Source organism: Coturnix japonica, chromosome 1 (genome assembly GCF_001577835.2).
Source record: "Coturnix japonica isolate 7356 chromosome 1, Coturnix japonica 2.1, whole genome shotgun sequence".
Taxonomy (NCBI): domain Eukaryota; kingdom Metazoa; phylum Chordata; class Aves; order Galliformes; family Phasianidae; genus Coturnix; species Coturnix japonica.
The window spans coordinates 97,467,746-97,482,530 of NC_029516.1; the positions used below are offsets into that span (position 1 = coordinate 97,467,746).

General features: G+C 38.9%; 1 protein-coding gene across 1 annotated transcript in view; it reads right to left on the minus strand.

The window, feature by feature from the left end:
* Positions 1 to 240: 240 nt before the first annotated feature.
* The window catches only part of DSCAM (DS cell adhesion molecule), a 444,911-nt gene continuing 430,366 nt past the window's right edge, over positions 241 to 14,785 (minus strand). The window contains exon 33 of the mRNA XM_015882861.2: positions 241 to 1,265. Coding sequence (XP_015738347.1) covers positions 925 to 1,265 — 341 coding nt within the window. The 3' untranslated portion in view covers positions 241 to 924. The remainder of the gene's footprint in view (positions 1,266 to 14,785) is intronic.

Below are 14,785 nucleotides of genomic sequence, written 5' to 3' on the forward strand. Positions count from 1 at the left end.
AACAAAAGCCTTCTGGCTTCAGATGAAGGCATTTCAGCGCCTAGGTAAGTTTGATGGGGAAGAAGTTGCAGTGGCACTATCCTGGCTCTCTGGTAGCAAAAAAGCTGTAGGAAAGTGGCATTTTTTTTCTGACCAAAGTACAGGAATACATATTTTAGAAGACAGTTCTGAAATGCTTAGGAAAACCAACGCTTAGGTAAAACAAGTATAGCAGAAGGCGATGGAAGCAGGCATCACAGATAAAGGCAGAAGACCCTTTTATTTCGCATAGACAAAATGCAAAGAGTGTCTCATTAAATTAATATTAAAAAAAAAAACAAACAACCAAAAACAACCCAAACCAGTCCCCTCACTCCACAGACATCACTCATCCTAATTAACGACATTAAAAAAAAGATCAAGGACCCATTTTCTAATTAAAAAAAAAAAAAAAGTGCAAAACATGACAAAAGACTTTTTGTTTTCCCAAATCAATGTTCCTGCTGAATTCACAAATAGGGTGATTGTTTTTTTTTTAAGTGATTTTTATTTTTTTTTCCCCTTTTTAATCTTGTCTGATGGAACTTCCAGTTAAAATGCTTAAGTTAAGTCTCCATGCACTTCGTAGAAAATCAGTAAAAACACAAATGCTTGTGAAGATCAGAAAACTGGACTCTTTTACCCAAAAATTCAGATGCCCAGTCAGATGAAGGTCACACTCAGACAGAAAAAAAGCAAGAGAGTCTTCGCACTGTCTGTCGCTCATATTATTTTCTTTTTCTTTTTCTTTTTTTTCTTTTTTTTTTTTTTTGTCAAATATTTTGGCAATCTTCTTCTTTAATTATAAATATTGGAATTCAATAAAAAAAAAGGTAGCTTTCATTGGATTTGTTTTTGTTTTTCATTGTAAATATTTACAGCCACTGTCCAGCCATGCTCTTTTTGTTATACCAGGGTGTACGATTTTGCGTAGGGGTTGTTTCCTTTCAAGTGGCCCCGCGAGTCCAGCAGGGATTCTTGGGAGCTGCTCATTTTGGCAGCCTGTCCTAGCTCAGCTCCTTCTCGCTGAGGTAACGTTGCCACAGCACCAGGTTGCCATGACTGAGCTTCTCTCGTGGAGGACGCCTCCATGGGGATTGGCTCCAGGACAGTGGGGCGCTTCAAGGTTCGGCTTTTCTGCGGCTCCAAGCAGGCTTGTCCCAAACCCATGTCTCTGTTTGTGCCCTGTGCACCGCGGTTCAATAAAAAGTCCATCCGAAGGTACGGTGGCAAATGCACAAGATCACCTGGGGAGGCAAAAGGGAAAAATACATCCTTAATTACATCCCATGCACACCGGTGGGGGTTTTGGGTGGGTGCATTTGGTCAGCCCAGCAGAGAACCTGTAACTGACTCAGCTGCAGCACTGGCAATTATAATAATAACACATCATCATTTATCAGATGTACCTACGCTGTGTTCTTACACAGTCAGTGGTAATGGACCATCAAGCTACTTGGGCAGCTCCCTCAGAATTTTTTGCTCATGTTTCTTATCTCAAAATAATGCTCGTAGTGATGAGTGCAATGTATTTTATGTGCACTCAAGGCATGAAGATAAACTGAAAAAAGACAGAAGTTTTGTTTTTTTTCCCCCTCAAAATTCTAAAACAAAAGGTCTTCATTTGTCAGAACCTGAACAATGTGGTTGGCTGGAGGATTTCCATGCCTTATTTTTCATTTTGAATGGAAACCTCCACAATTAGAATCAGTGATTTCCAATCTAGAGTAGAAATGCCTGAATCATTTAAAATCGATGCGAGAAAGTTAAGGTTTCAGATTTAGAGATAATTCTGAATAAAAGTAGTCCTGTCCTAATATAATAGTATTTTCCTGCTTTCCATCATTGTTTTTAAACCATGATGGTCTTCCACCATTAACAGTCCCATGGCCAGCAATATACTGCTGTTCTGTGGCAACAAAACACACTGCAACTGGTGTCCTCACTCTGGTATTTTCCTTCTTCCTTTTTGTTCCCTATTGCCAAGTTACATCTCAACAATACTCACGTCCATGCAAGAAATACTTGCGTTGGTATGAAATACATGCAAGAAATAGCCTTTTCAGAATCCCTTATTAATTATTTCCCCTTATTCATGAGCATTTCTATTTGTGTTTATTAATGGCTCAGTCCAGAGGATCTGCCTTTTTGAAGCTGCTGAGTTTCAGTAGGTACGTTGGACCTGCTATCTGGAATTAAGCAGGCGTAAGCATTGCCTTCCACTTATCTCTACATCTACGTGACCTGCTACAGAAATCAGATTGACTTATTTATTCTAGCTCTGCCTGTTAGGTATTCATGAAATTGCTTCAAGGAAATGAGGGGCAATCAGATATATAATGACATTCGCTTCTAAAAATATGTGATGGTGTAACCTCATATATTTGTATAAAAAAGCACCATTGCAGGCACAGTCGAGAACAGCATTTTCACTTCTTTACAGACCTCTGCAGGTATAAATCTTCCTTCTTATGGCTGATATCAATACCATATTATCCACAGATTGGATGCAACCTGAATGATTAAAGCAGAAGACTCCTGGCTCTACCACTTCTACATCTACATGAGCTATTTATGGCCATAGAAATTAAGGCTGACCTGTGCCAGTGGCATAAACAGTAGACCAGGGAAGCACTTATTTGTAATAAAACAAGCCATAAAAATTTCATTTTTCCTAACCAAGCTAAAAGCTGCTCAGTGCTCTAAAATAAAACAAGTCCTTTACTGCAGTGTGTACCTGAAAGACTAACAGCATCTGTTCAACCCAAGATTTCAGGTCACAGACCAAGAATTGCTGAGAAGCTACATTTGGGCAGAACCACTCTATATTCCTATAGAAATCCCCCAGGCACTGTCTGACACCATATGCTTTGTTCTGGTTGCACCTCCCGCACAGAAGCACAGGGTGCATCTGCGGTGGTGTACAGTGTTTAACCCCTACTAACAAGAAGTGCATATCTCAAGGTTAGGCTGACATTTACGTAAGGTTGGAGAGAGAGGGAGGGGGAGGTTTGTACATGTCATCACACATATCGCCACTTCAAAAATGGACTGTGGCAGAGTTAATTAGCTTCACTCATTTGCCTTATTTTCTTATAGTACCTCCCACACTAAACACATCAGGCATATGAGAGCTCGTTCAGCTAAGACAGCTTTGTGCCTGACGCTGAGGTGAATTACATCAGGACACAGACAACCATTTCCGTAGCTTAACACATCACTATTTCTTGAAAGCAATGGGTAGGCATAGACTATGAAAGAGATGAGTGTTAAACCTTACAGAGATGAAGACTGGTTTTCAAGCTGCTGTCTAGACATTTCTCCCATGAAGTCGAGAGCCTTGGGCTATGTAAAAAAGACCTTTTTTACTTTCCCCTCTATAAATCTACACAAGAAGATGTAGTCAATAATCTGTGTAAACAATATGCAGTCACTTTTCTGTGATTTTTTAAAATGACTTGGGGCAAAGCTTCATCAGGACTGTAGTTATGAGAAACCAGAGAGTGGAATTTCCATGGAGCTAGAAACGCAGTGCACAATATGCAATACTGCTTAAACTGTGCACTAATTATTTGATCTGCTGTACACTTTTTTATATCATAAGAACTGCCAGTGCTCTTTAGAATCTGCAAGAAACATCCTTCCCTGCAACTTTCTATACAATAAATCTTCAAAAACCACAGGAAAAGTAAAAAGAAAAAAAAAAAGATAATGTAACTTCTTTTCCTAAGATTGAAAGGGTACCACAGTATGCAACCAGCCTTTGATTTGGAAGAACTAGCATATTTCTGACTTCGAAACATTGTCTTTGAACTGCAACCACAATTTTGGCATTCCTACATCAATTCTGAAGGTTTTTTAAAGAAGATTAAAAGGCTCTTGTCATATGGGCTTATTTGGAAAGATTTTGGTTCTTGTCGTCCTACAGACATTTTTGGTTTGTTACTAATCAGCTGAATGATAAATTTTTTCAGGCAAAACATTATAAAGTTTCAGGATGGTTCACTGCCTTTGATGCTCTAATTACCTCTTCTCAGCGGTGTGTGTGCCTTATTAGTAATGAAAGCAAACCTTTCAAGTGCATGAGCACTACAAATGAGCACATTTAATAATTCATGTGTTTTGGCTTAATTAGTACAAAAGTCATTCAAAACCCATAGTTTTATGATGCATTTTTTAAAAAAGGGAAGTTTGCTATATTTAGAAACTCGGAGTTTGTACACAAAAAATAAGCATCCAATCAAATCCAAATGTGGCAACTTATGCCAAATCTACCTCTGTGTGTTTTGGTGGTGGTGATGGGGGATGGGGGTGGAGGGGCGGGTTGTTTTGTTTATTTTGTTTTGGTCAGCCCTCTAATGAATTATTTGGCATAGTATATTGGAGATAATCTTACCTTCAATAAACGTTTTTAAATAAATGTCAAAAATCACGTACCACATATGGTAGAAACAACAGAATTTACCAGAAGGAGAGTCATTTCTCAGTTACTGGAGTGCTGAGCAAAAACAATGTACTTTTATTTCAGTGCAACAAAGCCGATACAAGAAGTTTGGGGGAAAAAAAACACCACAATATATACTTTTATCCTCTTCTGGAGATTGGCATCCACTATGGGAAGGTTTGGGTTGAATTTCACATGAAGAAAAAATGCCACTGCTTATCTTTTCTGTGATTTAATTCAAGATAGCTATCTTGTTTGCAGAACTAAACCATACTGTGATGCACCCCTTTCTCCCTGAAGATTTACCTCATTCTTTCAAATGCCAGAGAACTTGCATGTATTTTTGCTTTCATCTGTTCCAGAAAAATCTAAAGAACTATGCTATATTGGATACAGAGATCATCACAGACTGTAAAAAATATACTCTTACCAAGCTGTCATGCGATAGTTATATGCATTTGATCATGAATCATGACTTCTACTAAAGCAAAAGCAATTTTTCTTAACAATGCTGCAGCACAGATCTCTTCAGTGCCGATGACTGATGAGTTTCAAGATTTGATTGCCATGTGAATGAAATTCCACCTTACTTGCAAATTATTTTTAGGAAAGTTTATAATGTAGGACTGGTAACTGTGGCAGGATATTTTAGTCAACAAAGGTAAAAATAAGACCAGGTGAACAGGGAGCTCACATGACTATTATTTGAAGAAGGGAGTGGGTACAAAAGCTCTTACAGATCTCACAGGATCATAGGTTACGCCAGAACCAAACCTGTATGGCTCAATCAGCAGGGGCAAAGTGCCTTGCTAATGCAGTTATTTTGATCTGTGAGGCCACTGTGCAGCGCTGTAGGAGTGTGAGTGCTGGGCATTGCTTTCCTTGTCCTGTGTTTGTAGGGGAAAACCTGATGGGATATTGTGTTCTCATGTGAAAGGAAGCAAAGGAGACAGAGCTGCTGACAGCTTGCTCTAAGTTCAGGCTTATGCTGATTAAAAAGTTGAGGGGGCTTCCCAGCACTTCAGCGCAGCAAATAAATCAGTGAAGCCTTTGCTGATGCTCACAAGCTGGCTGCTGATGCGCACAGGCTGTTTTTCAGGAAAAGACTGCCCTTAGAAAAAGTGCATACTGTAAATGAGGAGAGATTGGAAAGTTTGTAAAGCCAAGGTGAGAGGTTTGATGAAAAGAAATAGCACAAGCTATGACTGGAGTCTTTGCCACTTCACTGGCACATCATTAAAGCCAACAAGCAGAACTTCCTTGCAGCTTGAGCTGCAGCTGGATTGACAGCAGCAATACAATTCCCACAAATGATGCTGTTGGTATGCAAAGCAGGCTCCTGCCCTCTTACCCTCCACCTCTTGCCAGTATGTCCATAACAGAGCAGCCCACACTGTACCATCAGTGCTGCCACGTCAAGAAGACAGTCATGACACAAAATCAGCTAGAAAAATGTGAATGGACTCACAAGGATCACTGAGTCCAAATTAAGGCTTCATACAAAACCACTCAAAAATCAGACCCTGAGCTCGGCACTGCTCCTTTGCTCCCCGTGAGAAGCTGCAGCCACCATCAGGCCGCCCCTCAGCTCCTCTGGGCTGACTGAGGGGCCAGTCCAGTGAAGAGACAGGTAGAAGGGAAAAGAAGGAAGGAGGAGGCATGCCCAGCTTGTTAGTCAAGAAGCTGCTGTGTGAGCAAGCGCACACATTCTTCTTTTGTCTTCAGCTCCTGCTCAACTGCCCAAGAAAATGATGGAGCATTTGGGTCCAACTTTTACATTGACTGAATGCATAATGACTTGTCCTTGCTGGATGAGGCCAGTAAAGAATCTTGATGTATTTCAGTCACTAACCTGCACCCTACCAGTTTCCCTTGTCCACAAAGGCAAAGAGAGCTCCTTGCTCTTTGCCTTTAAGACTGACCCCATTAAACATCTATCTCATGCTTCTCACAATGTTTTGGCAGATGAAATAAAATCGTGTTTGTGATCACACGGGAAACAGACAATGTTCTTCAGGAAAACACCAGGTTTCCCATTTCTAGACTGAGAAATCAGAATTCCCAATCACATCTTTGAGGCTGTATTTTACATCTGGCAAGTTTCATTTTTCTTCCTCCATAAAAACTGCACTCCAAACTGGAGTTACCTCTTAAGAGACATCAGGGTACGAATAAAACTAGTTCGGGAGCCAAATTTTCTGCCAGTATAAATCAGAATAGCAGTATTGATTTCAGCAAGACTGTAAATTGATTTATACTTACTGGAGATTAGGTTTAAGTGACTGAAAATGAGAATTCGAACTAATGTGGATCATTTTTTTAAAGACGATTCATTTTGTTGTTTAGATTTAAGCCTTCTATTTCCAAGAAAAAGTCCTAAATCAATGTGTCTTAGAGCAGAAGTATGGCTGCCATAGTTAAACTGAGATCATACATCTATAATGCATCAGCATAACACACTGTGTGTCTGCTTAGCAGGGTGACAGGAGATCTGATTATGATACTGTCGCTTTGCCTTGAAACATCTAATGAAACAGGAAATGAAGCACTATATTTTTGCTTGATACTTGTATAAGCAGAACTTTGGTCTTACATACTTCACTTCTAAAAAAAACATCAATAGGTTTTGTACCTTTCAGAAGTAACTTTGGTGTTTACAGTAAACTGTGTTATTGTCAAGGGCTTCCCCACTGCTGTGCTGGGGATGTAACAGGAAGAACTGATTAACTCCAGGGACCAGATGGATTTAGACCTATGGAGTACTCCTGTGGATGTTGAGTCTCAGAAGTACAGTGCTCCTGCAGAAATGGGTCCGTTCTTTTTCAACTTAATGCAACATCTAGACTTTAAAAAAACCTGTAAAATGGACCTCACCATATAAATCAATATGTAGTCCAAAAGAGGAAGTTAGAAAAATTGTCAATAAATAATGAAACAGTGATAGAAAAGCACATCTCTCTGTTCCCATCTTTGCCCTGTCACGCAAGCTGCTTCATGCATTTTTAAGGGTGTTCTGAGCCAGTGCTCTCCTGCCTGCTGGCTTGAGCTCAGAGAGCTGTGCTGCAGCCTGCGCTCAGGTGGCTGGAGTTAGCAACCCTGCAGTTTCAAGACTAGTTTGCTGATCCTGGGTGCAGCGAATGGAAACCATTTAATTATGCATCGCTTCAGCTGAGGGTTAAGTCAATTGTGGCACTGTGGAAAGGGGCTTTCATCACAAATTTATTCCTGGGACATCTTGGGAGTGCAGACTCGCCCACCACAGAGGATGGAGGGATGAGAAATTTGAGTCATACATACGGTTCATTGGAGGCAGTGGGAGCCACTCTGTTGACCTCAACGTGCTTTGCACTGTGCCCATCAATTCTCAGCTAAACCTGATTTTGCTTAGCTGATGGGCAGGCATAAGGTTCCACTAATAGTTATGGGGAGGTCAGGCTGCAGCAAGGAAACCACTGTTGGCCCTGCCCTGCCACTCTTTTGAAGCCCATCTATGCGTCTATTAATGGATGGATTGCTGTAGCTCTGTGTCCTTGGGTCCATCAGTTTGAATCACCCAAGTGTTGCTGACAAGGCACATCACTGCATATTTTTTTAAATTAATCCAGTGGGATAAGAAGCCCAGCTCTCACTCTTAAGATAAGGGTACAAAAAGGTGAACAGTATTGCAATATGCCCATGTGTATGTACAGCTACGCTTTAAAGGCAAGCATGTTAAATAAGCTTTTACACTGATGACAAATGCTGTCACTGCAGTTTGATTAAGAACAAATGGACATACGTATTTCTCTAGTTATATCAGTTCTCTAATTACTTTAAATAAATAATGCAAGCATATTCTTTGTTACAGGTAACACTTGATTTACATTTTCATAAGCCATAATCTCTTATAAGTCTAAAACCACAGTAACATTGTTAGGTACAGGTGAAGTCATTTTAAGCAGTAACACCTGTAAATGACTGCAAGGACTTTAAAGCAGGGTTGGAGCAGTGCATGTCTGTATGGGAGCAATTGCTCCTGGTTACCTTGGGCTGACTGAGGCACACACTATCTTAACGCTATCAAGTTTCATCACTTCGACATTCACCAAACAAAAATGGTATGAGCAAGACATATCTAGTTATAGTGGGTTTTCTTTGTGCTTTTTTCCTTTTTAATAAAGTGAGGTTTAAGATGCAGACTCTTAGAATTGCTTTAAAAATGTATTATTTTAATTGAAGAGGACACAGCATCTTTTGTTCCATTTTTTTCAAATTTCCTGGTAGTTTCAGATATTTAGCATTGCAGTTATGACTGTAAAAGCAGGAAAGTATATGAATAATTAATGATAAATGTAATCCTTGCTTCAGGCTTAACGTTCTTCACTAACTGCAGTTGAATCCGTTGCCTCCAAACGTACAGGAAACATGAGTAGCCTATTTTGTCACCCACAGCTGAGTACAGTCAGCTTTAGAAAAATTAAATTGAAATAATGAATCCCAACTACTCATTCTTATTAAGAAAAATCTCACTGCTAATAAAAAGATGGACATCCTGGAAAAGGGCTTTCCCTCAGTAAATCGTTTTTAACTGAAAAGAAAGCCGAAAAAGAGTCCAACCAGTAGTATTAGAAACTAGCACAGTTTGGGATACTGTATTTTTCTACAGGCACTGTTAATTTTCAAATTAAAATAATAAATCAATTACATAGCAGTAGGAGATAACTGTGCTGTCAGACACTCCTAGTAAATTTCCTGAGGACCCAATACCAGTTGTTCCTTTCCTCTAAGAAAAAAAAAATCTTCCTAACAACAGTATCACTGATTCATGGATGAGTGTTGTAAAAATAATTCAGATCACCTCTATTGTCACAGGATTGAGTTTAGCTTTCAGACATCTTGTGTGCTACCTAAAATGGAATTTTCACATTAGAATTGCACAGAAACTTTGTATGTGAACAGCTGACCTATTTAAAGTCATGATTTCTCTTTTGATCTCGCAGCACTTCTTATCTGATCCTGTTTAGGTTTCTTTTTTATTATACTAGCAAGGCTAAAAAAACTTGTAGTGTGAACCTTCCTCTGCAAATCCACCAGAACAATAATGCAATGCAGTGATTTCAAGTATGTATTCATGTCAAATTAAATGTGGAATTAATTAGGTTTCATCTCTGCAGAACATTCAGCTTTTCACAGCAGAAGGAGAAAAAGCTCCTGATGTTCTGCAGAAATAAAAGCTGAGAGAGGATAAAAGCGATTTAGTCTCATCCTCAAAGTGCCATTTCTGTGATAAGGAACAACAGCACAGCCTATTTTTTTGTGACACATTCCTAGTTTTCCTACAGTGTAATAGGAAATAAAAAGGTGTTCCAGTTACAAAAGAATCTAGTAAGATGATAACATTAGAGATGCTCATCTAGGGGAATAATTTCAGAGCATATTACATATGTGTAAGTAAGCATACATAAAAGTTAACAGGCATGTTAAAACCCCATGCAACCCTACAGGCTTGGGGCAGAGTGGAAAGCTGCACAGAGGAAAAGGATCTGCAGGTGTTGATGGATGCACGGCTGAGAATGAGCCAGCAGGGTGTCCCGCTGGCCAAAAATGCCAATGGCATTCTGGCTTGCTCCTGCTGGCTTATCCTTCTGTATGTAGCTCTGTTGAGGCCACACCACAAGTGCTGTGTTCAGTTTTGGGCCCCTCACTACAAGAACGACACTGGGGCCCTGGAGCACGTGCTGAGAAGGGCAATGAAGCTGTGAGGTGTCTGGAGCACAAGTCTGATGGGGAGCAGCTGGGGGAACTGGGATTGTTCAGTCTGGAGAGAAGAAGCTCAGGGGAGACATTATTGCTCCCCACAACCACCTGAAAGGAGGCTGTGGAGAGGTGGGGGTTGGCTTCTCTCAGGTAATAGCAATAGCCTCAAGTTATGCCAGGAGAAGTTTGGGTTCGATATTAGGAAACATTTATTCTCTGAAAGTGAGGTGAGGCATTGGAACAGGCTGCCCTGTGAGGTGGTGGAGTCATCATCACTGGAGGTGTTTAAGGAAAGGGTAGATGTCGTATTGAAGGACATAGTTAGTGGGCAGTGTTGGTGGTAGGTTGAGTGTTGGACTAGATGATCTTAGAGGTTTTTTTACCACCTTTAATGATTCTATGATTCTATTTTCTGCAGTTATAAATATAGGCATGGAATTAATTTTCTCACTTAACAACATCTCTGCCTATCTTGCTGCTTTGCCACTTGCCTATTTTGATTTGTCTCCTTATGCCGTTTCTTCAGAACTGGACCTTAATCTCCCACGGTAGAGTCATACTGATGATTTCTTCATTCTGTGCTCACACTATATATGGTGTGTGCATATGCATTTATATAAATATATGTATATATTCTATTGCATTTGCAACCAAGCAGTGCAAGGGTGGAACTAAAAAAGAAAATAACACATATGTAACAATTTTCATAGTTTGCTGCAAGATTCCTGCACAAAAATGTCAAATGTAGATTCCCCTATAACTTCAAGAAATTCAGTTTGGGATCTGTAAACTATGGAACTGTATAATGGTATTTCCACTCAATCCAGAACAATATAACATGCATGGGAAAAGAAGGCAAAAGGTAAACTGGAGACTTGAAGTCAAGAGTTCCAACCATTACTGAATCCCCAGTGGCCGAATTTGTATCAAATTCAGTTACTGCTGCAACTCATAGAGCATTGTCAGCATCTTTCCCATAGACAGCAAGTCTCTAAATAGGTTCTCTAGCTATGTTACGCTTGTCTTCATCATGTGGGAGAAGGAAATAACTCCTCCACCCTTCAATACATAGATCAGTGGAAAAGAGTTCACATCTTTTTATCTTGGATTACATGGCTTATGTTGGAAATACGCTGTGCTTTCTTTCTATTGTTACATACTTCATATTTTCCTTACTATGCTAAGCAGCTTATTTTAGCTGTAGTGATTGAGTACTAGAAAAGAAGATTTGTGTCTTGACCATAAAGTTTACCTTGCTCTAAGTTGTTTAAAACTGAATTTATGCAATGTGGATGAAGTCCAGCCTCTATTTAAGGGATGCCTTTAAACAATTATTCAATAAAGTATTTTAGCATTTTCGTTGTGTAGCTTAACGATTGTCTCTAAGCTAAGGTGTTGCCATTAAAGTCTGCAGGATTTGTCAGAGCAGCAAGAAATGATAATTGGGCCAACAACGCTAATTAAAGTATCTTAAAGTATCTTAAATTCTAAAAGAATTCCACTGTTCATGCCTTCTCTAGTAAATGTGCAGCAAGCCTAGGGCTATACTCACGCTGCTTGGCTTAGGTGCTCAACTAAAGAAATTTGGACCGCAAGGGGAACATACTTCGCTTCAAGTGAGGGCTTGGCAAACTTGTGTTCCTACTTAGTGCAGTTCCAGGGATGCAGGAAAGCACTTAAGCTTTTCTACAGAGTTATATTTTTCTTGCTATCCTCATGTCTGTGGAGTCAGTTTCAATTCTTATCTTTCTGTTTGCCTACCTGCACCTGCATGTTTTCCACACCCCCATGTAGGTTTCTTCCCCAACTGACTCCCTTCTTCCTTTTTTAGACGAAGGTCTGAGAGTTGACTCTTGGGGTCCTTTAAATGGATATTAAAATCACCTGATCTGATATACCCAGCAAATGAAATCTTTTCTCTAAATGCGTATCTGAAATGTTCTTTGTCCTTCAAGGTTGATAAATAAATAGGATGTCCAAACAGGAAGAGAAGAGAAATTGTCTAAATAAGCTTCTGTTTCTTTTGTGACAGTAGGTAGACAACCTTCATCAAGAGACTTGATGAAATTTTCTAGATATTTCCTGTTCAAGTACTAGTCAGCAATTATTTCTTCTAAGAGTGAATTCCATTACCGGAGGATGTAAGCAAGTGATCTGTCCACGAAGAGATAATATACATAGAACTGGGAAAGCACAGAGATATCAAAAGATTGCCCAGTTAGTAAGTCCAATAATTTTTAGTAGTAAAAGGAGGAGGAAAAAAAAGGCTTATTGTCTGAGGCTATTACCAAGATTTAAAGTCATAAAAGAAATCTGTTTTTAATGAAACTTTACTACTGCTATGATTATTGTGGTTAATAATAACTGCTCTGATAACTTAATTTGTAGTTAATATTTTTGAAACAGAAAGGAAAAACAGTATTGGAAAACTTTTTCAACCTCTACAATTATCTTTCACCTTTTTACATTACAGACTTTGGCACAGTGGGAGGAAAGGAACAGTGTATATGTCTTTCTAATTTCTGTCCCACCCAGTTTCTGAATGCACCATTTGAATGACAACTTTGGAGGACAAAGGACTGACTCATTTGTCAACCTCTCAGGTAAACTTAGGAGAACAGCTGTTGAAACCTCTGAATATTAATATGACACGGTGCCTCAATCTTGATTTGGAAGGAGCTAGCGTAGCATAATGTTGAGATCATTGCCCAGAGTACCAGTTTCTTGAGGACCAACTGAATACTAGGGAGCATGTCTTTACTGTGCGAGCACCAGCACAGGCTGCACAAACACTGTGGAGTCTCCTCTTTGGAGACCTTCAGAAGCCGCCTGGACATGGTTCTAGACAAGTGACTCAAACATGCCCTGTTTGAGCATGGAGCTGGACAAGATGACCTCCAGAAGTCCCTTCTAACCTCAATCATTTTGTGATTTTGTGATGCAGCAAGTTCTGCTGATACACAAGGACAAGCACAGTTATGTTTGGCTGTCTGAATTATAAGATAATAACCATGCCAAATATTCAGCTCTTTATGAAGTCCCGATGCACATCTCCAATTCAGTGTAACAAAATTATTTCCATTTTTGGTCAGTTACCACAACATTAGATAAATTATTATTATTATTATTATTATTATTTAATAAAAGTGTGACTACTTTTGGTGGGCATAATTACGGTATTTCTAGCTCCCATGTCTGAGCTGGCTTCATGAAACTGATTTTTGTTTCTGTCAGGAAAGATGAGCAGAAATACAGAAGTCAGAAGCAGTTCTGACTGCTAACCTGACCGTGTATCTGCATTACCTGTTGAGTGGAAGGGAAAAGGTCTATCAGAAGACTTAAATGAGCTAGAACATGAGGCAGCCAAATATTACTCATTACTAATTGCGGAAATAGAGTACTGTGAAATATGTGGAAGTTCTGAAAAGACAGTTGTAATTCATAGTTATAGTTCTAGAAATGATCAATTATTATTCTTTCCTAGACATTTGATGAGCCATCAAATCTAATTCAAAGTGATGGAGTGAGTGAAGACAAATATTTTGATTCAATTTCTAAATGAGAATGGTTTGCAAACATAAAAGTTTCTTTGATTAATTATAGTTGAATTATTAACAACTTAGGCAGAATTTCTGAAATGGTGACTGAAAGAGTAGACATGTTTCATAAGTTTTCCCTGACTGGTTTTAGCACTAAATGTTTTGGTCTGTACTACTACTAAAAATTCTCTTTACTTGTATGTTTTGTTCCAAGTTCTTCATAAAGTATCCTTTAATAGCTTATATTTATGGGTCCATATTTAAGTTACTTAACTGGAACATTCAATTTGTTTTCAAGATTTTGCAACTAATTATTCAGTTCACAATATATTTCAATTTCTTACTGCAAAGTAACATATAAAGCCAAACAGGAAATACAGGTTCAAATTCAAACCATTCCAACTAACTGAGTTAAAGACTGCTTTTGGTCTGCTTAGTTTAGAGCCTATGATTATGTTTCAACTCCAGAAGCTTTTAACTCAAGTCCAAGGACTGAATTTTAGCACTGTATGCCCTTAAGAAAATCTTTATATAAATATATTAGAATGTTTCCAAATACCAAGTATATGTAAATAATGCATATGGAACACAAAAGGAAAAAAGTAAATTATTTGTTAAATAGTTATAGAAATTTTGCTGACTAACTGGGAGGAGAGGATTGCAGTTTTGTGAATGCAGATGCTTCCCCTCAGCAGAGCAAGTACAAATTTATCTTTTTTTTTTTTTTTTTCTTAATAGAAAGAAATGAAAATTAATTCTATCTTTATCTGTTTTTGCAGCTCATAGGTTTGCAGTTCTGCTCTGTGACTACAGAGGAATCAGCCATTTCTCTCACTATATTATTTCCTACTTATTTTCCCTCTTATCTGTTTGTACCATGCACTAATTTCCTGCCTTGTCTATTACAACCTCCTACCTTCTGCTTGGTTTTATTCTTCCCATGTTCTACTTTTAGCCTTCTCTTTCAAAATCCTTAATGCTCTCTTTCCAGCGTCAGGTCCTGCTTTCAAATGACCTTCCTGGTGCCACTGTCTGTCTTCCATTCCTC